Genomic DNA, 27,420 nt, shown 5'->3' with positions numbered 1-27,420 from the left:
TAATTCTTGGTGTGGGAATGCCTTCTGCATGGCATTTCAGACTGGCAGAGAATCCAGGTTCCTGGGCCTGAGTTTCTGGGTAAACACGAATGACAGGAGGCACTGTGGAAGAAAAGCATGGATGATCTGAATGAGCCAACTGGTCAGAGACAGGTTCTCATATTGCTTTTGAATTTTAATACACCATCTCTTGGTCTTGCAGGGCACATGGGAAAGGCAATATCAGAGTTTTATTATGACTGAAAAGAACACTAGACAAATTACTTCAATTCCAAAAGATGGCACAAAATCTTCAGATTCAAGCACACATAATTCAAAGAAAGAAACTAAGACATGCTAACATGGAGTGGAAGGGGCATTGGTTCACAACATTATAAGGACCAAAATCAGTATCACCAATATCCTAAATTTAGATCTCCCAGAATCCTTTAGAAAAGTGTTTCTTAGTCACTAAACCCATGCAACTACAATATTCCTAGAATAGAAGCTTGCAGCACTAGTAAAAACTTGGTGGTCTGGCTATCATTTTCTCAACTCTATGCTCCCTGCCACATGCAGAACTTAAACTTGAATTGCTAGGAATATGGCAGCCAAAAATGCTAATGCAATCTTGAGGTGCATTGAAGTCCATAACTTCAAGGAAAAAGGAGGTTATAGTTCTTCTGTACTCTGCTTTGATCAGACCACATCTAGATGATCATATTGACAATAAGCAACTGGAGAATGTACAAAGAAGGGAAACCAGGATGGAAAAAGGCTTTGATGGAGCCAAATAAAGATTGGTAAAAGGAAATTGGAATCTTTAGCTTCAAGCTTCAAGGGGAATAATATAATGACTTTCAAGTATTTGAATGTGTATTATCTGGAAGAAGGATTAAATTTATAAGTTCATAAATGAAGAGTTGGAAGGAACCTCAGAAATCATATACTTCAACTCTTATATTTTAAAGATGAAGAACACTTGGAATCAGATCCAATTTACCAAACAATTTGCAGTCATGTTAATTGTGAATTAATATGCTTGTTTACTTGAAGTCCCTCCAATATTTTTCACTTTTTAAAATCAACTTTGTAAATCAGATGGATATGCAATCTCAGAGTAGCTTTTTTCATTTTACTAATTATTAATAAGTTGGAGCATTTTTTCACATATGATTTGATAACTTGGATTTCTCCGCTTGAGAATTATCTGTTCATATCCTTTGACTATTTATTAATTGGGAAAGTTTTTTTCCTTATAAGTTTGAATCAGTTCCTCAGATATATATATATATATATATATATATATATATATATATATATATATATAAAGTTAAATATTTATCTGAGAAATTGCTAAAAAGAATTTTCCTTCCAGTTAACTGTTTTCATTCTAATCTTATCTCTGATTTTTTTTTGGAGGGGGGAATGCATGAATCTTTTAAATTTATTATTATTATTATTATTACAATTGTTCATTTTCTTTTCTAGGATCCCTTTCTCTATTCCTCTTTAGTCACAAACTCATCTACTCACAGATTTGAGAGTTAATTTCATCCTTATGCTTTTCATTTGTTTATGATGCAATCTTTTATATCTAAGTCTCATATCTATTTGGAGTTTATTTTGTTGTGAATTATGTTAGATATATTTAGTGTCAGTTATGGATCACTTTAAACCAAGTTGTTTCCAGTGCCCTTTATTTTTCCCTAGTGTTTTTTTTTGTTTTTGTTAAACAAAGAATCCTGACAATTGCATTTGGAGGTTTTAGACTTATTGAACATTAGACTACTAGGTTCATTTACTTCCATGTATTGTATTCTTAATGTGTTTCACTGATCAAGTGTGTTATTATTTTGATCAATCAAATTGTTTTGGTAATTATTTTTTGTAGTGTAATTTGAGATAAGGTCCTTTTGCTTCCTTTCAACTTTTTTTCATTATTTCCCTGCAGACTCTCGTCTTTTTCTATCTTTATAAAGCAGATCTTCAGGAGCATAATTGTTATTGCACTGATTAAACACATTAATACAGGTTGTATTGCCATTTTTATTATATTGGCTATCTATCCATGACTAATTAATATTTCTACAATTATTTAGTTCTATATTTCAATGAAGTGTTTTTTAGTTGTATTCATTCAACTGCTACATGTATCTTGGAAGGAACCTTCCCAAGTGTTTATATTTTTCCAAATTATTTTAAATGTATTTTTTCTTCTTCTTCCTGTTAGTAATATACAGAAATGCTGATAGTATATGTAGACTTATTTTCTGTCCTGCAACATTGTGGAGGTCATTGTTTCAGATAATTTTTTTAGTTGATTCTCTAGAGTTCTCTAAATAAACCATCATGGCATCTATGAAGTACAATAGAACTTGTATTTCAGCTAAAGTCCTGGTTTTGTAAATTCAGTACTTTTTCCACTTTTCCACTAGTGAAGGCTAACTGAATTGTAGAAAATGAATTTGACAGTTTTGGTATCTGCACTATTCCTTGATGACTTTGTTACTATAGTCATAAGCACAAAATACTTACATACAACTAAATATTTAATATTGCTCATCTCTTTGGGGAAAAGAGCAAGAACAATTGAAATGTATTTCCTTCTGAATGAGTCAAATACAGATAAATTTTTTGTTATGGGAAAGCAGTTGCAAGGGGGTTTAATTTCTCCCAGGAACTCTTAATGAAGCAAATTTCCTGTAACAAATGTGCATAAGCAAGAAAAATATCCCCCCAACATTTTTTACAAACATACATGTCTCATTCTGAACCCTAAGTTCATCATTAGTATTTTGGAATCATGAATGGTTACTGTACTGATCCTATTTCTTATAGCTTGTTCAATTTTATAGACTGTGACAACATATAAATTGTTCTAGTTCCATTAATTTCACTCTTCATTAGTTCTTGAAAAGTTCATTTTTCTAATCTTGATGTAATAGGATAAATTGTTCTTCTGTTTCTGCTGACTTCACTCTGACTGAAGTTCTAGACTCATGCTACTCAAAATAGTAGAAAATAGGTACCTTTTCCATGAAAGCAGGCAAGAGGTCAGAGGTACTGCTATGGTTCACATGAATCCATTGATTTTTAATCAATAAACATTCATTCATTGTCTTATGCAAAACATTTGATCTCTTGCCACCATAATTTGAATAGATTTCTTTCTCTACTTACCTGCCCCTCCTTAAAATACCAGGTAGCAAATATTTTTTGATATTTTTGTATCCCTAATGTCTGGCACACAGTAGGCACATAATGAATGTTTAATAGCTGAATTTGTCCTCTATCTGACACATTTTGATACGGAACAACAAATGAGAGCAGGGAAGGGTGTAAACATGGAACAATCTAATACCAATCCACAATCTTTTTCTTTCTTTTTTTTCCTTTTTCTGAGAGGTTTCATTGGCATTTGGAAATAATTCAGGATCTAGAAAGAAAATCATGGTCTCTCTGGCAGGTAAGCTAGAGACAGGAATAATTCCTATAGACTATCTATAAATTTTGACCTCTGACCTGCTAGCATGGGAAAAGTGTCAGTTTTCTAAGAGTATAGGACTTTAGCCAGCAAGAATTGAACAGAAACAGAAGACCTATTTATACCATACATACATACATCAATATTAGACAAATGAACTTATCAAGGATTAATGAAGAACAAAAAGCGCAAAACTAGAATAATTTATACAATGTCACAGCACTATAAAAACGAACAGCTTAGAAAGATACAAGAACTAGGATCAGTACAATGACCATTCATGATTCCAAAATACTGATGATGAAATATTCTGACTGTAAAAGGGATGATGGATTTAGGTCTGAGAATGAGACATATATTTCTTTGTACAGACATTGGGGGAATGTTCTGCTTGACTATACATGTTTGTTATATGAAATTTGCTTTCCTATTTTCTTTTAAATGGGCTAGGGATGGAAGGAGGGAAAATAGATTAATTTATTTTTTTCTTGGTTTATTGTTTTATTAATTGTCTTGTCTTAAGAAAGTGATAAAGAAAATATTAATAATACAGATTAAGTTTGCTTTATGCATAGTTTTGTTATTTTTTTAGTTTTGTTATTTTTTAAAATAGTATTTTATTTTTTCTCAATTACAAGTTAGGATAATTTTTAGAATTCAAAAAGGAACTTGAAAATCAAATAAGAAAAGTAGGGGAAAATTGGGGAAAGAAATGAGAGCAATGTAAGAAAATCTTGGGAAAAAAGTCAACAGTATGGAAAAAGAAAGCAACTGCTTAGGAAGTAGAAGTGGCCAAATGGAAAAGGGATACTGAAGAAAATAACTCACTAGAAATTACAACTGGCCAAATGGAAAAGGAAGTACAAAAGCAAAATTGTGGAAAACAATTCTTTTAAAAGTTATAATTGGGCAAGTAGAAGTTCATAACTCTATGAAGTATCAAGAATGCATGAAATAAATTCAAGAGAATTTAAAAAATGGAAAAAAATGTAAAATACATCATGGGAAAAAACTGACTTGGAAAGCACAGACAATATCAGAATCATTGGACTTTTTGAAAGTTTATAATCAAAAGAGGAATCTGGCCAGGGAAAACTGCCCTTATATTCCTGGAGCTAGAGGGCAAAATAGGCATTAAAAGAATCCATTGATCACTTCAGGAAAGAGATCCCAAAAATAGAAACTCCAAGGAAAATTCTAAACTATCAGGTCAAGGAAAAAAGAAATAAATTCAAATATTGAGGAAACACAGTCAGGATAAGACAGGACTTGGTAGCTGCAATGTTAAAGATTCAGAGGTAAGAATCACACATACCCAGGAAAATGAACCATACTATATCAAGGAGAAAAATAGTCATTTAATGAAATAGAAGAATTTCAAGCTTTCATAAGGAAAAGAATAGAAATAAACCCAAAATAGTGGCAGCTAGGTGGTGCAGTGGATAGAGCCCCGGCCCTGGAGTCAGGAGTACCTGAGTTCAACACTTAATAGTTACCTAGCCATGTGGCCTTGGGCAAGCCACTTGAACCCGTTGCCTTGCAAAAGAAAAAAAATCTAAAAAAGAAATAAACCCCAAATTAACCTCCAATCAAGACCCAAGAGAAACATAAAGTTAAAAAGGAAAAAGAAAATATAAGGGATTTAATGGAGGTGAATTGTTCACATGGGAAGATGACACTTGTAATTCTTGAAAATTGGACTGATCATAGAGGGTATAGGTGTAAGATGAAATTGAGGGAATGACATAAAAAATTAAGGAATAAGAAAGTAGTACAGAGGGTGCAGAAGAAAAGGAAAGGCAGAGTAAAGTAAATTATTTCACATGAAGAGGTGTGAAAAATAATTACAATGGACAGAAAAATGGGAGGCTCCACAATGGGTATCACCTGAACCTTACTCACATCAGGATTGACTCAAAGAGGTAATAATATATCCAATCATTTGAATATAGAAATATATTTTACCCCACAGGAAAGTAGGGGGAAGAGATTAAGACAACAGGGGTTAGGGATTGAGGACTGACAGAAGAGAGGGCAGACCAGGGGAGATGGTAGATAGAAACACTGTTGAGGAGGGAAAGAGTAAAAGAAGAGAGAGAGAGAGAGAGAGAGAGAGAGAGAGAGAGAGAGAGAGAGAGAGAGAGAGAGAGAGAGAGAAGAGAAATGAGAAATAAGAGGAAAAATAGGATGGAGGGAAAAATATAGTTAGTAATAATAATTGTAATTGTGAATGGGATGGACTGAACTTTAAAACAGAAGCAGATAGCAGAGTGGGTCAAAAACCAGAATCCAACAATATGTTATTTAGAAGAAACACACCTGAAACAGAGACACACACACAGAATAAAGGTAAGAAGATTGAGTAGAATCTATTATGTTTCAGCTGAAGTGAAAAAAAGCAGAGGTAGAATTCCTAATCTCAGACCAAGCAAAGGCAAAAATGGAGACCTAATTAAAAAAGATAAGGAAGGAAACTACATCTTCCTAAAAGGGAGAGTTATAGTGATTTATTGCTTACTTTGCCATCTTGTCCCCTTGGGTTCAAAGTCTGTTTCTTCCTCTTATTACCTTTATGTGAGGTTATGTCTCATGCATAAGTTTATTTATTTTTAGACAATTGAAGGGGTATCATAGATGTGAAATGCTACCAGCACAATTAGTTGAGGTCACTTATTATTTGTTTAAATTAATCATTTCATTTTATTATAAGAGACCTTTCACAAAGGATGAGTAATCTGTATATTTTTAAGGTTAAAACAAAAAAACAGTCTCTGCCTTCAAGGGATTTAGAATCTAATGGGGGGAGATAATATGCAAACAGATATTAACAAAGTAAGATATATATGTATATATATATATACATATACATATATATGTGCATATATTCAGTATATATGTAAATATGAAATAATAGAGAGAAGGCACCACAATTAAGGGGTTGGGGAAAGGTTTACTATAAGAAGATGGAAAATTAGTTGGAACTTAAAGGAGGCTGGTAGGTCTGTAGTCTGATTTGGGGAAGGAGAGCATTCCAGGGATGGGGGATAGGCAAAGAAAATTCTGGAAACTGAGAAATAAAGCATCTTGTTTTGGATACAGTTAGGAGGCCAGTGTTACCAGAACAAAGAGCACATGTTTGGGAGTAAGGGATAAAAGCACTGGAAAGGTAGGAGGGGACTAGGTTATGAAGGACTTTGAATACCAAATGGAATATATTGTATTTGTTTCTGGAGGCAATAAGAAGCCATAGGAGTTAGTGAGTGAGTGAGTGAGTCAGTGAGTGTGTGTGTGTGTGTGTGTGTGTGTGTGTGTGTGTGTGTGTGTGATGTGATTAGATCTGTATTTTAGGAAAATCACTTGTGGTTAGCTGGGTGGAATTAGAGTGAGATTTTAGGATGGGAAGGTTGAAGGGGCTGAGAATGAGAAATACAGTAGTAGGGGATGTACAATAGGGTTTGTATAATGATCTACAGTTCAGTCACTGAGATATGAAGGGTGAAATAAATGAAAACTTAGAAGGTGCCTTTGCCCCTAAAAGACAGATGCAGCAGGAGATGAGAGACCTGAATATAGTTGAGACATTTGGTTGGTAGCAGGATATGAATTATGCTGGTACAGATAGAAATGGTTGCTTTGGCACAGATGAAAGAAGCCCAGCCTAGCCCCTCACAATCTTTCCTCATGTCAATTTATTCCACCTTAACCTGATCACCAATCCTGCATTACCAACTGCCTCAAAAAATATCTTAAAGATGACTTTAATTACAAAGAAATTCTGATTATAATAACCTAGTTCAATGTCTCTACTACCCTGGAAAAGGCAAAAAGGAGATGAAGAATTAAATTCTTTCTTAGGTATGTAGTTGTAGAAACCTTACTATACTTTAAATCTATTTCTTGTATTTAGTTTGTACTTAACAATTAATAGTTAAAAATAACCATATTTGCCATGTAAAAATGTCTCATTCTACATTTGGTATACATTAATTCTCTGTCAGGAGGTGGGTGGTGTTTGTCATCAGACTTTGGAAACATGCTAAGTCACTGTATTATTCAGAGTTCATAAGCTTTCCAAAGTTGTTTGCTTTTACAATGTTATTCTTTTTTTTTTTTTTTTTTTTTTTTGCAAGGCAGTGGGGTTAAGTGGCTTGCCCAAGGCCACACAGCTAGGTAATTATTAAGTATCTGAAGCTGGATTTGAACTCAAGTACTCCTGACTCCAGGGCTAGTGCTCTATCCACTGTGCCACCTAGTGGCCCTTGAAGTGTTATTCTTAATGTATAAATTATTCTCTTGTTTCTGCTCAGTTCATTCTTCATCAGTTCATGCAAATTCTCCCAGGTTATTCTGAAACCATTACTTTTGTCATTTCTTATAGCACAATGTTGTTTTGTTACGTTCATATAATATCAATTGTTTAGACATTTTCCAAATAATGTTTATGTTTAATTTCAAAGTTTTCACCATTACAAAAAGGGCTGCTATGCATATTTTCCCACATATGATCATTTTTTTTATCTCTTTGATCTCTTTGTAAAATAAGACTAGTAGTGGTATCACTATATCAAAGGCCAAGGCAAAGCTAAAAAAGTGCTTTTCAGAGATTACTCTTTTTTCTTTTAACTCTTCCTTTATCTATTCAAGGAATTTTTTGTGTACAAGCTCTATTTTTAATGTTATGCTTTATTTGTATAGGTTTTTGTAGCCATTCTCTTTTTGGAGATTTGTGTCTTAATTGCCCCTGTCATCATAATAGTGCTTTATATTGGAACTTTTAAACAAATATTTTCTCATTTTTTCCAACCTTGTATGCTAACTTTGTTTTGGGCCAAGGGCCAGAACCATTTAATTGTTGCTCATTTCTATCTTCATGACTCACTCACTGCACTACCTTAAGACCCTCCATTATTCCTTCCCCTGGATTACCACTTCTAGGTAAAATTTCTCTTCTTAGTCTGTACTGTATCTTTGACATCCCACTCTAGAGAAAGCAACAAAACTGCTGAATGGAACTTATTTCTGCTGTGTCCACAATGTCAGGATCCTCTGTGCCAAATCTAGGCCCTCTTCCTTCCTTGGTGGAATGTGAAAGAGCAAGCCTTTTCTCAGCCCCTGCATGAAAATGCTCTAAAAGGATGTTCTAATTGGAACATATTCAGACATTTAGGACCTCACTGTCTATTTTGCTTGGATGACTTGGGTTGGGAAAATGACTCATTATCATTTTATCAAAGATTTTTGATTAAAATTCAGTCTGCTTATGCTTTTTTTTTTTAGATTTTTCAAGTCAATGGTGTTAAGTGGCCTGCCCAAGACCACACGGCTAGGTAATTATTAAGTGTCTGAGGTCAGATTTGAACTCAGGTACTCCTGACTCCAAGGCCAGTGCTCTATCCACTGCACCACCTAGCTGCCCTTGATTATGCTTTTAAGATCTTTGTGGAAAGTTTGGGCAAATTTCCTGTTACTCCACCATCTTGGCTTGTATCTCACAGTTCTACATTTTTTTTTATTGCTTTATATTTGGCATATTGTAAAGAGCCCAAACTCAGACAACTTAGGGTCAAGGTCTGCCTCTTCCTCTTATAACCTTTATGTGTTGCTATGTGAATTTACTTTTCTGAGGCTGCTTCTTGATTTATGAAACAAAAACTATTTACTGTTTTTCATGGATATTATTATGAATTTTATTCCTTTCATCATTTTTGACTTACAATGTTTTCTTTCTTTCTCCAATTCCTTTTTAAAATAAATTTATTTATTTAGCTTTTTATTTCCCCCAGTTAAATGCAAAACAATTTTTAACATTCATTTTTAAAATTTTGAGTTCCAAATTCTCTCCTTTCTTCCTTCCTTATTCCCCCAACCCTTTGAGAAAGCAAACAATTTTGATATAAATTATAAATGTATAGTCATGGAAAACATTTCCATAATAGTCATGTTGTGAAAGAAACATAGACCCTGTTTCCCCCATACCCTCAAGAAAAATAGAGAAAGCGAAAAAGTATATTTCTCTGGGGATAGATAAGTCCTTCAGAGTTGTGTTGGGACATAGTATTGCTGAAAAAAGCCAAGTCATTAACAGTTGATAATCCTATAATATTGCTGACACTGTATACACAGGACATTTCACTTTTTATTAGCTCATGTAAGTCTTTCCAGGTTTTTCTAAGAGCATCCTGCTCTTCATTTCTTATTAGCAGAATAGCATTCCATCATAATCATATACATTTTTTCAGTTAATCCTCAATTGCTATGCATCCCCACAATTTCCAATTCTTTGCCACCAGAAAAAAAGTTGCCACAAATATCTTTGTACACATAGGTCCTTTTCCTTTTTTTTTTCTTCCTTTCTTTTGGGATACAGACCTAATAGTAACATTGTTAGGTCAAAGGGCATGCATAGCTTTATAACCATTTGACATAATTCCAAATTTGTGGGATATTATAAAGAAAATTCCATAAATTTTAAATGTGGATTCTTGTTTTTAAAATCTGTACTTTCCACAGCTATCATCCTAGTTTAGGCCCTTATCACTTCTTTCCTAGAGAACAATAACAGCCTCCAAACTGCTTTCCTTGTCTCTGAATTCAACCCTCTGCAAAACTTCACATGCTTAGTCAAGTAATTTTCTCCTTAGCTCCCTTGCTCAAAAGACATCGGTGGCTCTTTTGCTTCCCAAGTGAGATATAAAATCAATACTCAAGCTTTCAAGGTCCTTCATCAAACTGTTCCAACCTTTAATCCTTGCAGCCCTATTTCACTCTAACTCTAGCCAACTGGACTATTCACCATTTTGTCAGATTACTTCCCAACTCTGTACCTTTTATATACTGTCCCTTATTGCAGTATCAGATACCATCATTTCTCTAGTTATTCACGTTATCCCCTTGCTTCAAGTTCAAATAGGCAGCTGGTGATGTGATACTGGAGTCGAGGACTACAGTATTCTCTGGACTCTGTGTTACTGTAAGTGTAGCAAAGGTATTAATGACACATTTATCTAGTATTTTAAGGGGCAGTCCTGCAAATACAGTTATATCTCTCCTAATGCTAGAAGAAAAGGGAATACCTAGATCAAAATCAGAAGTGTCAGCAAATTTTCAGGCTTGTCTGAATAATCTCAGGATGTTTCAGTCTTTTGTTGCCCAGGAATCTTGTTTTCCTCTGAGGGTAAGCCTGTAAAAATATGCCAGGGGAATTCTTTTTCTCATTAGTATACCTAAGGATGAGAAATTAAAGTCCAGAAAGTATATATGTGGATGATGACTGAGGGACAGCAAATTCAGTCTGTCATTATGAACTGTTTGGGGACAGGAGCAGATAGGTAGAATATGAGAATTAAGGAAGCCAGAGGGAGGAGAGAAGTCAATAGGAAGAAATGGGGGAGGATGATTCAGGGGTCATTAAAGATGAAAAGAGAGACAGGGACAAATCCTATGTAACTGTTAAGATGAAACAATAGTTATGAACACTTAATGGTCACAGAGGAGGGAAATGTGGTCTTGTAGCCAGACCACGTTTGTATCTGGTTTGTTTGGGAGGGACTTCTACTTCACTGGCTTTCTCATCTTACTGAAATTGGAATAACAACCCTCAGGCTGTACCAGCACTGATGATGACAGAATCATTTCACTCAGTTGGTCCAAAGTGAGTTATTGCCATTGCCCATCTCCTGGGTATTGTTCTACTATCATTATTATATTGTTCCAATTATGGGAATGATTTGGTTGGTTTAAAAGAGGAGGTTTCCCCAATATGAGGCTGAGACAGTGGCATGATTCATAAACATCTCAGCAAACCTTCTGTCAGCCTTGCAGAGGAAGGACCTCTATGATTAATGTATTAAATTTAAAAGACCCATGACCTCCCTACAGTTCAGATGAGCAGTCATTCATTCCCTAAACAACAGAGTAATCTGCCAAATCTGTTTATTACTCTGGCCTGGGCTTTGTCGACTGTAGTTCTTTCTGGGTGACATATTTATGTTGCCTTTCACCTTGGGGAATGAAGAATACATTGCCAAGAAGAGTGTACTTTATATAGTTTGCCTGTTTTAACCTAAAGGTTTTGCAAGTTTAAAAGAAAACAACTATATTTGCCTGCAACATGTTCATTACAAAGAGGACTTTAAGTGATGTAATCAACATCAAGGACAATGAAAGGGAGAAATGACTCATCTATTTAGTAGGTGATGAGTCAGCAAGTTGGAGGAGAAGAGAACAAATATCAATTATTCCTTTGTCATTTTGAGGACTTTCCTTACCCACACTGCATTCAAGCACAGAACAGATGAAAACCTGGAGAGAGGGGTATATGAATTTGCAAAGTAAAAAGCAAGAAACCATGGACAGAGGCAAAGTTGTACTGGGAAAGCATATTAGAGATCATTGAATCCTATGTCTTCATTTTATAATGGGATACTGAGAGTCAGTGAGTCTGGCTTTTGGTTTTGGTTTTAGAAGTTGATACTTGTGCTTTGGGAAAGTCTCTTTTCTGATCACAAGAAAATATAGATGTTAGATCTGATAAGGACCTTGGAAGTTAATAAACATTCCTTCATTTTACAGATGAGGAGACACATAAAAGTTAAAAATTCATCTCCAGATTTGTAGCTTCCTGTGCATCAGATTCCCAGCTTCACAATGCTGCCTCCTAATTCTCAGAACTTTCCTGTACTCATCTATAATGAAGTTAAGTGACCCAGCTATGGTCAGACAGCAAGTACTACAGTTGGGACTTAAAACTTGGTATCTTTTGACAGCAATCTAAGGCTTTTCCCATTATTCTATATGACCTTTTAAATGAGAAAATCGATGCACTGAAACATCAAACACCTTAGGAAGAGAAAGGACGGGACTTGAACCCAGATCTTTTGACTCTTAAATTAAGTGTACTTTGCATTTCATCATATGATCTCCTCCAAATACATTAATTTGTACATTAATTCCCTATTTTGCCTCCTCTATTAAGCTCTGAGCTCAGGAATTAAATCCTATTCACCTTTTTATCTTTCTAGTATCCAGCAAGGTAGTCTTACAAGTTCATTTTACTCAGTAAATACTTGTTAGTGTTGAATTTCTTTTGTTACCAGATTGTACTCAGCATTAAAAGCATAACCCATCTATTTCCTCTTTGAAGCATTTCTTGATTACCATACTTCAGACCATATTGATTTCTTCCCTCTTTGAATTTTCCAAGTAGTGAGAATCTTATGAAGAGCCAGCTATTGCAAGGCTCTAGATAAAAAAAAAAGAATGACTCCAATTTTTATTACTGATTACTCCCCTATATAAGGGGAAATTCCTACATACCAAATTGACTGATTTACTCAGATCCTGATTACAATAAGTTTAGAAAAATCCATCTATTAAAGGTACAAAAGGTAAGGAAACTTGCCTAATTACAATGCCTTTTTGATAAATGTCTGGGGTGGTGGTGTCCACAATCCAAGCTGAGTAACTAACTTTCCCTCCTACTCAGTCCCATTAATCTGCCCAGCAACAATAATCAGATAAAAGCAGAGAGTTTCATCCTGAGTCCAGGTTAAACTGTATATTTGCACCTAGGCCCATGTTTAAGCCTGTGGAACTAAAGAACTGGAGAACCATATGCTTGTAGACCTATAAGCAGTATACTGTTTGACTTGTGATCTTTTGAGAGTTTATATTCCTTCAAGTACCTCACATATTTATATCCTACAATTAAACCTTGAGCTCCATACTATCAAATTTCTATGATGTAGCTTTGTTCTTTCAAGCTTTTCAAAGGCTATAAGCATGTCTCACAACTCCTTCAAATATTTAGCATGCCCTGAATACAGTTGGCAAAGAACAAAGCCAGAATGACATTGGGCACGTAACTTTACCACTCATCTATAAAATGAGGATATTAAACTAGAAGACTTCTAAAGTTCTTTCTTAGCAAAGCAAGGAACCATAATTCCTACTATTTGAAGGAATTTCAAGTGGAATGGGATTAAGCAAACACACTAGGTCAGAGAGGATTGAACAATGGTGAGGAGGAAGGGGAGAATAGAAGATACAAAGAAACAAATTTACCTTTGATGATGGTTCATAAGTAGAATGATTCTCTTAAGAGGTGGTGTGTTTCCCATCATTGGAACTTTTTGAGAAGTCAGTATACCATTTATCTCTTAAGTTATAGTATATACATTGTTTTATGGGTATGGGTTGGACCACATAGCTCATGATCTTTCTTCCAATTCTATAGTTCAGAAATTCTGTCAGTCCAGGATATGGAAGGAGAAATGTTGGAGAAATATTTGCCTAGTTTTTGCTAGATGACCATGGATAGAGCACTGGTCTTTGAGTCAGGAGGATACCAGTCTCAGACATTTGATACTCACTAGTTGTGTGACCTTGGGCAAGTTACTTAAACCTTATTGTCTGGCATCCAAGGCCATCTACAGTCATTCTAGTTCATATCTGGCCACTGGATCCAGATGGCTCTAGAGGAGAAAGTGAGGCTGGTGACTTAGCACAGCACCCCCCCCCTTCACTCAAATCCAATTCATGTGCTTGTCATGGCATCTCCTCCCTGATGTCATGGTCTTCAATAAGAATGAAGGACACACATCAAAGAACTATTATCTGAGTTTGTGTTATTTCCTTGGGGCCTCTGACTCCTGCTCCACTATTCAGATTAACTTTCTTCTCAAATGTAAATTCACCAAGATAATAAAAGGTTCTTAGACTTCCAAGGTAGATGCCTGACTCCAGTCCAAGTGAGTAACTCCTTGACCATCTTTCCATGACTCCTCCAAGCACAAAAGGTGGACTAAATTCCCTATAAATTTGATCAATCCCATTTCCCATGCTGGATTCACATGGGTCTAAGCCCAGTCACATGGAATGACTGTTTCCTATCCCTTTCCTCTTTCCCCTTTCTTAAATGTCTTTGCTATTAGCTTTTGTGAACTTTGTAGTAATCTGTGTATCTTTTGTACAATCTGTGAATTAAAATCTAAACTTTTACCTCCCTGAGCCTGAATGATTGATGAATTCTTCACAAAATGAACTTACATCTATCCTTAAACCCCCCTCCCCCCCCAAACCCATTTTCCTGTCTATAAGGAGATGCTCCTTTGGTCATCTAGCTCCTGGGGGGTAGCTCTTTTGTGTGGACTCAAAAAATTCCCATGGGTCATAGAATTTTGAAGGTATGGATTACTTTTGATCAGTCAGATATTCTGCCTTTTCAGTTCTCAAGCCTGAGGTTAGTAGTATTGAGAAATAATTTTTATAAGATGAGTTCATCTGTTTTTATCTTCCATTTTTTCAGTGCTTCTTTAGTAGCTTACAGATAAGAAAAGGATTAGGGCTTTACATCTTATTCAGTAGAGAAGGAACCAGTTTAGATTAACCTTTTAGAGATATTCATTTGAAATTCCATGCCCCATTACTTTGTTCACATTACTTCCTAATGTGAACAAAAGACAAATATATAAAGACAAAAATCAAGAACTATCAATTGTGGGATCATTTCTAGGGGCCCTGGTCCTAGATTCTAGGACTTAACTATAATGAAGGGGGACAGACTCTTATATGTGTGAGGGAACAGCTCAGCAATCTATAAACAGTATATGGGAGGGATAGACATAGGGGTATGAGTGAGGTGGGGATAAGAGGGGGTTCCAGGATGTAAGATGCAGGCTTATAATAATAGTAATAATATCAATAATGTGTGTAGCATTTACTATGTGCCAGGTACTCTGCTAAACACCTCAAAATTATTATCATTTTATCCTCACAGCAATCCTGGGAAGTCATTACCTTCATTTTGATGGGGTCACTGAACTTCAATGAAATCTTACCTCCTGACTAGAACATGGTAAATCTCTACCCCCAGGTAGAACAAGCCCCTATTAACAAAACAATAAATCCATTCCTTAACCAGAAAGGATTAAGTCTTTGAGCCACTGCCCCTCATCTACAAGTAAGCCTTAATTACCTCATCTTTGCCCTTTAATTATATTCCTCATCTACATAATATATCCCTCATTATCTCATCTTTTTCTGTGCTGACCATATTTTAACACTGACTCCTATCTCATTGTTCAAAGCTATCAAAACCACTTGAAGCCCACTACTCTCATCTCATTCAAGACCACCAGAAATCCATCCATACTTCCATTTCATTGTCTATTTTAGATACCACTTGAAGACAATAAATTGACCCCTGAGGACATAATGCAATCTATATGTTACCAGTCCTTAATCCTTCTCTATCACTGCCCTAATTCCTCCCCAACTTTTGCTATTTTAGCTTTTGCTACTTTCTTAAGGAACTCTAATGATTACCCTAAAAAAAGATAACCCAGTTGTAATTTGCAACTATCCTTAGTTTTCTCTCTCTATGCTACTTTCTTTTTATACTGCTTACCTTCTACTGGTTGCTGCTGATCAGTCAGCAGCAATAGTAATAACTGTTTTTACTTTTCCTCTTTTCTTTGCTCAATCTCCTTTACTGCTTAATCCCTTTAATTGTAAACTTAATAGAACAAACCTTTTTTGTTCCTAAAGACTTCTGGGTCAGTCTTTTAAGTGAGTTCATTCACTTTCTCCTAGACTAGACCACCCCAGCATTTTACCTTCATCAATTTTACTTTGCCTTATTTTTAAGGAAAATAGAGGTAAATAACTTGCCTAGAGTTACACAGATATTAAGTTTCTGGGATCACATCTTAACTCAGAGCCTGATTCCAAACTTGATACTCTACCAACTGTGTTACCTGAGGATAAAAACGAATAACAACTTATTAGTAAGGGATGGTTAGAGTTGGCCACCTTACAGGTCAATGAGAGGCACTCAAAAGTTTTTAATTCAGATTCTTGAATTTTTAAGAAAAATTTTGAGAACTATATTTCAATTTTATTGGTTTCCATTATTTTTATATTTTTACGTATTTTAAACAATATTCTGAAAAGGGGTCAGTTTTAACAGGTTGCCAAAAGGGTTCTTGATATAGAAAAAGATACAATTTCTGACTTCCAACCTTCTGGTAATTTTCTGAAAGGTAATGTGCTACAAAGATTGTATTCAGTGTCATGTTTAGAAAGCTGTCATAGGAGCAGGAATGTGCAGTCTCTATAATCTTCATTAAGTCACTTAACCTCACAGTGCCCCAGGCAACTAAAATAGCAGCAGTATAGTTGTTAATCTGCATTGCACTTTGAATTCAGATCCTCCAACCTCAAAGCAAGTAACCTTTGCACCATACCATCTTGTTCTTCAATGTTTTTGTCCATCCTGACTTGGCAAACAAACTACTACTATCTTCCAACAGACACCATTGGAGATAGCATAGGTTAGGAAATGCAGCAATCCTAAAAATAGCTGTATCCTCCTTGCTTTCCACCCCTTCCCTCCCATTAATCCTCCTGTCATCATTACCCTCAAAATGATGATCCAGGCAGCAAATTTTGTGGAGGATGCAACCTATCCACTAGCTTTGCATGTGTGGGCAGCTAGGTGATGCAGCAGATGGAGCACTGGCCTTGAAGTCAGGAGGACAGGAGTTCAAATCTAACCTCAGACACTTGATTCTTATTAGTTGTGTGACCTTGGGCAAGTCACTTAACACTGATTGCCTTACATCCAGGGCCATCTCCAGTCATCCTGAATCATATCTGGCCACTGGACCCAGGTGGTTCTGGAGTAGAATGTGAGGCTGGTGACTTAGCACAGCCCCTCTTCTCACTCAAATCCAATTCATGTGCTTGTCCTGACATCACCTTCCTGATGTCATGGTTTTCTTGGAAAAATGAAGAACTGGGGATGGAGCTAAGATGACTGAGTGAAGGCAAGAATTCCTGGAAACTTGTTTCCCCCAAAACTCCAAAAGTCATCAAATTATGACTAGTCAAAATTTAGAAGGCAGAACCCACAGAAAGACTAATGATACAATTTCCCTGTCCAAGACAACTTAAAAGTTTGACAGGAAAGGTCTATTCCATTGGGACCAGGGGTTGGAAAAATCTGCAGGGCAGCTGCAGCTGCAACCACAGCACAGCGCAGGACAGCATAGTCAGGCAGGGCTCCTGGATCAGTGGAAGAGGGGGTGGTTTTTTTGGCCCAGTGATCATCAGGGATAGCTGGAAGGATTGGTAAGAGAACTCTGCCACACCAAAGTGAATGCAGAGTGGAGCTCTGGCTTCAGAGCAGCCCTGTGGTGAGAACCTGCAGGGGGAGTTGGCAGAGCCACCCAGCACATCTACAGCACTCAGTTCATAGATGGTAAGAGGGTCAGGGGAGATTATAGAGGTCCCTTTGCTTTCCCTGGGGCAGGACTCATCTGTTTGACCACACTCAAATCCAAGTCACTGTCTGGGCCCCCACAACACCACCATAGTCAAGCAGGGATCCTCCTCACAGTTCCAGGATGGAGGGGAGGGCCTGAACCCAGGCAAGAGAGCAATTATAGCCTCTTATAAGATCTTGGAAGAATTAAGGTTGTCTCCACCCCCTCCCCCAAAGCCTTGGAAGTGTGGTAAATAGGCTGAGAAAATGAGCAAACAACAGATAAGGACAAATCTGACCATAGAAAATTATTTTGGTCCCATGGAGGATCAAAACACATACTCAGATTACAATGAAATCGAAGCTTGCATATCCAAAACCTCCAAGATAAATAGAAAATGGGCTCAGGCTATGGATGAGCAATTAAAGGAGGCAGAGGAAAAATTGGGAGGAGAAGTAAGAATGATGCAGATAAATCATGAAAACCAAGTCAGCAGCTTGGTGAAAGAAATATTAAAAAACCTGAAGAAAATAATATGTTAAAAACCAGTTAGGTCAAATTGAAAAAGCAACACAAAAGGAAAATGATGAAAAGAATGCCTTAAAAAGCGGGGTTAGCCAGTTGGAAAAGGAGATAAAAATGGTCTCTGAAGAAAATAACTCCTTTAAATGCAGAATGAAACTAAAGGAAGCTGATGACTTTGCAAGAAATCAAGAGAAATTAAATTATTCCAAAAAAATTGCAAAATTAGAAGAAAATGTGAAATATTTCATTGGAAAAAGATCAACCTCAAAAACAGACCCAGAAGAGATAATTTAAAAATTATTGAACTACTTGAAAGTCATGACCAGGAAAAGAGCCTAGACTTCATTTTTCAAGAAATAATACAGCAAAATTGCCCTGTGATCCTAGAAGCAGAGGGTAAAAAAGAAATTGAGGGAATTCACTGATCACCTCTCAAAAGAGATACCAAAAGAAATACTTCCAGGAATATTTTAGTCTATCTGGCAGCATCTACATTAAAGGCTCATAGGGATTAGAATATGATATTCCAGAAGCCAAAAGATCTTGATTTACAACTGAGAATCGGCAAAACAACCCCTTTCAGGGAAAAGGGTGGACTTTCAATGAAAACAGGGGACTTTCAAACTTTCCTATTGAAACTACCAGAGCTAAACAGAAAGTTTGATTTTTCAAGTACAGGACTCAGGGGAACCATGGAGGGGGTGGACAAGAAGGACTAACTATGAGGAACTTAATGATATTGAACTGTTTGTATTCCTGCATGGGAAGAAGATACTTATATCTCATGAACTTTCTAATTTATAACAGTAGTTAGAAGGAGTATATATAGATAAAGCACAGAAGGGAGTTGAATATGATGGCATATTATAGTAAAAAGATGAAGTGAATGGGTGATAAAGGAAAGTACTTGGAGGAAGAGAAAGGAGAGGAAGAAGGGGCTGAGATATTTCACATAAGGGTCAAGAAAATTACAGTGGAGTAGAATGGGGGAAGGAGAGGGGGAATGAGTAAGCCTTCAATCTCATCAGAAATAGATCAGAGAGGAAATAACACACATATTTAATAGGGTATAGAAATCTATCTTACTCTAGAGAAAAATGAGAGGAAAGTGATGGGAAAAGGGGGAATGGGGGGCAGGGAAGAGAAGAGTAGGTAGATAGTGATAGAAGAGGGGAAAGATTGTGGGAGAGGGTATTCAGATACAACACGCTTCTGAGCAGGGACAGGGTCAAAGGAGAGAGAAAATGGAACAGATGAGAGTGGGGAGGAATAGAGTGGAGGGAAATACAGCTAGTGATAGCAACTATGGGTCTTATGATAAAGAAGGCAACTCATCCCAGAGACAGAGTCATTGGAATCTGGCCACAGACTGAAGTACATTTTTTTTTCTCTTTCACTTGAGGTTTCTCATCTTTTTTGGTGGGGAGGGGATTTATGATTACTCTAACAAGATTATTGTAATAATATAAAATAGATAAACCAAAACAAAACAAAAAAAAGAAAATGAAGGACAAACATTATTATTATCTACTGAAGATTCAGCAAAGAAAGCTCTTGCCCAGAAAGTCCTAAATTTTATCAATAAAAATGGCATTAATAATGATGCATTACCATCTGCTTTGTTGTGACTGTCTGGGCCCTTATTGTCAGATCCCTCAGGTGAAAAGAGGAGTCATAAATCTTTCCATTTCATGCTAGGGACAGCATATACTCTAAGGGAAACCTGTATGGTCTCTACCAAGTGTCTTCTACCTGCCACACAGAACTGTTCCCAGGCATTGAAGCCCCCCTTCAGGTGAAAAGACCAATTCTACTTCCTTCTGCCTGTTCAATTTCTCAACTTGAATATAGAGAACCTCCATTAAAAAAGACAGACTTTGACTTCTGGACATCTAATTTCTAGCCTTTGGAAGGATAAGGTGTTGTAAGGTAGGGTCTCCTATCTGACCATATGCTATCCATTTCATATTTTACTTGCCATTAATCAAATTTCCAATTTCTGATGGAATTGGAACAGCATGCTCAACTCAATGATGAATATTAACAAACATGGTTATTCCAGTGATTCTGGACTCCTAAAAATAATTATTGAAATTCCATTCCCCATCCCCAAATAAGCAATTCCCTATTCCCATCCCCTTAATCCTTACACTCTGAAATCCACCATAACCCCACCCAGGCATTTCACTGTGCTTTCTGGAATGCCTATTCCATAGATGACAAATCTGCAACAGATCTTAAATTCAAGCTCATTCTCTGAATTAGTTGTTTTTGAAGTTGACTTCCACCTGATAACATAGCCTTCTTGACAAATTAGGAGAGGTGGACAAATTGTGATTCTTGCTCCCCATTATTAACTACCACATTCTCCTAACTTCACCACTCAATACCATTTCTTTGTTGGAGGTTCATGCTACTTGTTCATATATATCACCTAATCAAAAAACTGATAGCTGTTGTCTACAGACTACCTGATCACTCCCTTTTTTCCTCATTGAGTTTAGTAACTGAGTCACAATTTTTCTCTCTTCAACTCCAGCCCTATATTAGGGTACTTGAAAATACATATTGACTTTCCCCTCAAATACCCTAATTAATCAGTTATTCAACCTACTTACTTCAAATAGGTTAAATTATTCATATAAACTTGTTCGCACACAAAGATGATCAGATTTGTGATCTTGTCATCATCCATGAGTACATCTCCTTTATGTTCAAGAATTCTGAAATCTCCTTATCTGACCATGATTTATTGACTTTATACTTTTCCCTTTTTCTTACCTTTACAAAAGTCTACATTTTCTCCATACTATAACCTCCAAAACTTGGATCATCCATTTCTCTCCCAGGGAATCTGTCCCTGTACTAGCCCACTTTCATCTCTTCTCACTATCTTGACCCCTTGGAGAGCAAATTAAACTCTACACTGCCCTCCTTTTTCGAATTCTTATCCTGATTATCATATTGCCTATTATACCCAGTCAAGCCTGAGCCTTGGATTGTTCTAGTCATTCATCATACACATTGTGCTAATGAATATGGAGAAAATCATGAAATAAATTTGACAGAATTCAGTACAAATTTGTGTTATAAAACCTCAACTAAAGTCTCATTTTTCCTAGGTAATCCTACTAAATCTTCCATAACAACTTACCATAACAATTCCCACAGTGACTCTTTTAAAACATTTTATCTCTCTTAAACCTGCCCCAGTTCTGACTCTCTTAACTGAGAACCTTGCCAATTAAAACTGAACTCATTAACCAAGAGTTCACTCTTTTCCCTTTTTTCCTCATCTCTTCTCACTTAGATGACTTTTGTCACTATGACCTCCTTCATTCCCATTTCATATGATGAAAAAAACCTGACATTGTTCAAGAGATCTCTTTCCATCTGGTCTCCACCCCCTACTACTCCACTACCCCCAATCCTCATCAATTCTTGATCTTTCACTTATTTTCAATCTTTGTCTACTATCTCATTCCCAGTTACCTAAAAACATGTTCATGTCCTCCATTTCCCCCAATTCTGAAAAGAATTTCATTTGATGGGATTAATTAACAGCATATATCTCTTTTAAATTTAGTTTAATTCAGAATGGAGGTCTACAATAGATTTTTTCACTTTCCTATTTTCATTCTCTTCTCAACCCTTTATACTTTGACTTCCAATGGTTATCATTCCAATGAAATTTTCTCCAAAGTTACTAATGATCTCTTAGTTGACAACTCCAATTCCTTCTTTTTAGTTCTCATTCTCTCCTTCCTGATAATCCTTCTATCTAATTTTTTGGGATACTACTCACTCCTGAGTCTTCTTCCTATAGGCCTACTCCTCAGTTTCCTTTGCTGGATTCTCTAGATCTCACCCTCTTAACAAAGGTGTCTCTCAGGGTTCCTTCTCAGGCCCTCTTCTCTTCTCCCTCTATATAATCTCACTTTGTAATCTCATTAGATACTATAAACTTAATTACCATTCTTATGCTTATTATTATCAAATCTACCTATTCTAATCTCCAATCTCACATTTCTAACTACCATTCAAACATTTCCCACTGGGTATCCAACAGACCTCTTAAACTAAACACATCTAAAATGGAACTCATTATCTTTCTCTCTATTTCTTCCTTCACTCCCACATTCCTTATTACAAGGAGTATACAAGGTCATCCTTCCAGTCTTTCAAACTTGCAAATGAGGAGTTGTCCTGGAATCTTCATTATGTCTGATCCCACATATCCAATCTGCTGCCAAAGTCTTTAGATTTCAACTTTACAACATCTCTTATATGTGCCTCCTTTCCTACTATGACCCTGCCACTACTCTAGTAGCTGGGTATAGTATTGTGCCACAGCTCTCTTCCCACTCTAATCCATGCTTCATTCAACTACAAAAGGGATTTCCCTGAAGAGCAGATCCCATCACACACCTATTTCTCCCCTTCCCCGCCCCCTAATAAATTCCAATGGATTCCTATTTTCCATCTGGATCAAATACCTTGCCTAAAGATACTCCATATATCAGATATGGGCATTCTCTCTGATTGTCCCTTATGCCTAAAAAGCTCTCTTAACTACTCTCTGAGTATGAAGCCCCAACTAAAATCCCACTTTTCACAGGAAGCCTTACCAAACTCATCTTGATTCTATTATCTTCCCTCTGATAACTATTTCTTATTTATCCTATATATATGCTTTGCTTTGTATACATTTGTCACCATGTCTCCTTCACTAGATCATAAGTTCCTTGAAAGCAGGAACTACCTTTTGCCTTTTTTTGCATTTCTATCAGTTAATACAATATGTGGCAGAGTTTTTATTGTTCAGTCCTGCTGACTCTTCATGACTCCATTTAGGATTTTCTTGGCAAAGATACTGGAGTGTTTTGCCATTTCATACTTCAGTACATTTTAGAGATGAAGCAAACTGGGAAAAACAGCACTGTGACTTGTTCAGAGTCACACAATTAGTAAGAATCTGAGGTTGGATTTGAACTCAGGAAGAAGGGTCTTTCTGACTTCATGTCCAGTACTCTATACATGGTACCATCTAGTTGTCGTTCTAGCACATGAGGAAGTTGAAAACTTATTGATTGCATATATTTTTTGCTTCTTGTCTCCCCCATGAGATTGTAAGCTCCAAGAAAGCAGAGAGCATCTTTTGCCTCTTTTGAGTTCTCAGACCTTTGTACAATGTTGGGAGGCTAATAGTGGGCACATAAAGTTTATAGATTGTTGATTGCAACTTTGCATCTGACTTAACTCTGAAACCTACTGTATCTCAGGGTGGCATACATAATTAATATGTGAATCATTTAAGGGCAGGGACTTTTGGTATTCTGTTTGTATTTTGAGAGCTTACTTAGCACAGTCTTTATATAGAATAAAGGTTTGCTGAATGCTCATTCATTCCTAGACTTTTTTATTTTCTTCTTGACATTTTCAAGAAAATCAGATTGTAGGGACACACACACATTATTTATTGCTCATTGAAAATAACAATTACAGCAGAGATATTTTTCCCAAAGATCAGATGTCTAAAAAGGGAGCATGCTACATCTCAAGGAAAGGGTTGGCTATCTCAGTCTGTCTGAAAGTCTAAGATAGAAAACGAGACCAAAAGAAACTTGATTATTTCCTATTTTTCTTAATCCTACCTAATATGTGAAGTGGGGTTACATTTTATTCTCCAGACAATAAAGCAAACTAAAATGATGTTTGTCCTTCATTCTCAAAGATCATGACATCTGGGAGGTGATGTCATGACAAGCACATGAATTGGATTTAAGTAAGGGGGTGTTGTGCTAAGTCACCAGTCTCTCTTTCTCCTCCAGAGCCATCTGGGCCAGATATGGATCTGGACACTGGAGATGGCCAAGGATGTGAGGCAATCAGGGTTAAGTGATTTACAGGAGGTGACACAGCTATGTCTAAGGTTAGATTCGAAGTCCTGTCCTCCTATCTCCAAGGCCAGTGCTCTCTTCAATGTGCTACTTAGCTGCCACCTCATAGCAAACTTTTCCCATTTGAAGGCATTTATGTCTCACTAGTTCTTCTAATTAAATCTCTGCTTGAGTCAAGCCTCTTATACCTTATTCATACTGCTCTCACCAACTCTAATAACTTGCTTTTCCTTTCTATTTAGCTTCTCACTTTATCTGACCTTTTGTCTTTGGACCCAATGATGGGTGAGATTCTCATTGCATTCTTCAGGAACCAAAGCTTAGAAATTTCCCAACAAAGACTAGTTAAGCCAACTCATTGTTTTTATAGATGAGGGCCAAAGACATTACCCAGGGAGGAAATAGTAGACTTCTAACTTGAAGCACAGTCTTCTGAACACAAACCTAGGATACTGATCTCAGTCCAACCCCCCTGTTTTAAAGACAGAGGAACAGGATGTGAGAAATAGAAAGGGACTTACCCAAGGTCAGACATCTATTTAGTGTTTGCTCTGGGACTACAATCCAAATCAATTGATTCCCAGATCAGGGAAACAATCATGTACTATTTTAAAGTGCTCAATAAGTTGGCATCCATCTTAAGGTGAACTAATTCTATTGCCAGAAAAGGGTCAGAGTATTCTAAGGAATGAATAAAGGTATTATTCTTATGAATTATTATTTCATTTATTTTGACAACAGAGTCTCAGTGCTAGGAGAAAAACACTGCTATGTTTGGATTAAGGGGAAGAGGGCCTAACTTTTTTAGATCTCAAGTTGGCATTCTGTATGCTGCTTCCAGGTAAAGAAATAATGCTAATATGGGTCTGAATGTGTTAAAATCCTTGCAGCCTGCTTAGTTTGCAACCTAAACTCTGATAAAGCCCAGACTGGTATCAACATCCTAGGGGGAGTTTCTAGCTGGGAAAAAAGGGTGGAAGAAATAGCCTTCAGCATGCAGAGACTTACCCAGGCTCTGACTTCTAAGACTTAGCCTGAGGGAAAGCTGTCTGAAAAACAAATGTGTTTGATACTTGATTCACTGCTGCTAGCAAGGAAGGTAGAGAGGCTACTTTTTTTTAGAAGCTACTTTAGATCAACAGATTGTATTTTAACATATCCTACAATTGCTTCATTGGGGTCAAACCCTGCCACATTCTAGCACATACATGGCATGGACCTACCCAATTAAGGGACAGTATGTTGCCACCTCCACTCCCATCTCACCTATGGAATTATCCACCAGTAGAATATGGGGGGAGGGGGCAGCTAGGTGGTGCAGTGGATAAAGCATGGGCCTTGAAGTCAGGAGTACCTAGGTTCAAATCCAGTCTCAGACACTTAATAATTACCTAGTTGTGTGGCCTTGGGCAAGCCACTTAACACTATTTGCCTTGAAAAAAACCTAAAAAAAAAGAATTTTGGGGGACAACTATAGACCACTGGGGAGACTTCCTACCTTTAGTCGGTTCCAACTTAATGGTTTACAAGGTATATATGAGAGCAAAATATTTTCTTTCCACTTGAGTGGAATGGGGGAAATTTCTATATTTTGGAGTGCTGTATGTATGTGCCCATGAATGTGTACACAAAGTGACATAAAACAAGAGTGACAAATAGCATCGCTTAGAGGAAGACTGTCAGTGGGTTAAGGGCTGCAGATGTACCATTTACTAACCATTCACCTGAAGGATGTGAGTCTGGTACAGTTCCTCATAGCCGTAGGCATGACAGGTATAATTGCCCATATGAAGAGTTGTCACTTTGGTAATGTAGAGGGAATCATCTTCTCCAAAATCCTGCATTTAACATAAGAGAACAGAGCTGTCTCATTAGTGAACAAATGATTTCAGCTTTTGGGAAAGGTTCAATTTCTATGGTTATATTTCATGTACATTCTGTGAATTAGAAATCTTACATCTGAGGTTTCCATTATGGTAAGTGCCTCAGGTCAGATATTGTCCTTTCTAACTTTATAAAGTCTTTTCCATCTTTCACATTTTTTTCCTACTTAACACAATTAAATCCTTAATTCTGATGCACATCATCTCTTACCTGAACATCTCTTACCTTGTGAAATGGTCTCTTGCCTCAAGTCTTTTCCCACTCCAATTCATCTTCCACAGAGCTACCAAAGTGATTTTACTAAATGAAAGTCTATGTTACTCCTTTACTCAATAAACTTGAGTAACTTCTTATTAATTTTAAGAGCAAATATAAACCCCCATTTTTGATACATAAAAAATACTTCACAAGTTGAGTCCAAACTGTATTTCTACTCTAATCACATCACTCCCCTCATACATACTTGCAGTTCAGCTAAAATGACCTTGCTATTCCCAATACACAGCATTACATCTCTAGCCTGCAACCCTTTTCACCAACTATTCCCTAAACTTAAAATGTTCATTTTCTTTAATTCAAACCCACCTTGTACAGGAGATCTTTGCTTATCTCCCCATCTATTAGTGTGTCTCCCTACCCATTCTCATTCAAGTTGTATCTACTTGTTTCATTCCTTTATGTGTAAGACATGTTTCATCTACTGGCTAGATGTGATCATCCTAAAAGAAGGATGTTTTGAATTTTTTTCCCTTATCCCCAGAATCTAGTAGAGTGCTTGGAATATTGTAGGTCCTATATCAATGCTTGCTTGTTAATGGATTATAGAACCTGATAAAGATCAATTCCCAAGCATGCTTTCTTCTCAGGCTAAGCCAATCTCTTCAACTTCCTCCTGCCCATGTGCCTTTGTTCATACTGCTTCCCCTTCTCTGCTGTCAGATGTATATAAGATATTCAGAAGGACTTGATTTGGAAGCTTTGGGTCAACTTGGCACTAAGCTTTTACCTGTGACTCCAAGAAGCTGTGGCATGCATGGCAGCCATGCTCTGTCTCAGCAGACAGGCTAAACCAGTTTGAGGGCAACTGAAAAACCTCAAACTCATTGATGAGTTGGGAGAGTATTTACCACAGGTATTCAAAGAATCCCCCAGTAGAATTATTAGATAAGAACAGTCTGGTCCAGTGCCACAAAGGTGGTTGAAACACACTGACATAGGCTAAAAGTGGAGAACTTAGAGCTTGGTCAGGAATCAGACTCCATTGCATCCTGGGCCATCATCAATCATGATGACTTTTTTCTTGTCACTCAACTTTAATGATTCTGGAAGAGGAAGTGAGGCTGACATCTTTGAACAATTCTATCTCACTTAAATCCAATTC

General features: G+C 36.7%; 1 protein-coding gene across 4 annotated transcripts in view; it reads right to left on the bottom strand.

The window, feature by feature from the left end:
* FSTL4 (follistatin like 4) overlaps window positions 1-27,420 on the bottom strand; it is an 821,307-nt gene that overhangs the window by 91,315 nt on the left and 702,572 nt on the right. For all 4 annotated transcript variants that reach the window (XM_074213575.1, XM_074213577.1, XM_074213574.1 and 1 more), the window contains exon 8: window positions 25,873-25,993. In XM_074213575.1, coding sequence (XP_074069676.1) covers window positions 25,873-25,993 — 121 coding nt within the window. The remainder of the gene's footprint in view (window positions 1-25,872; window positions 25,994-27,420) is intronic.

Source organism: Macrotis lagotis, chromosome 1 (assembly GCF_037893015.1).
Source record: "Macrotis lagotis isolate mMagLag1 chromosome 1, bilby.v1.9.chrom.fasta, whole genome shotgun sequence".
NCBI classification, from domain to species: Eukaryota; Metazoa; Chordata; class Mammalia; order Peramelemorphia; family Peramelidae; genus Macrotis; species Macrotis lagotis.
Note: the sequence above shows the minus strand (reverse complement) of the source record. Positions and strands in the feature narration are given on the sequence as shown.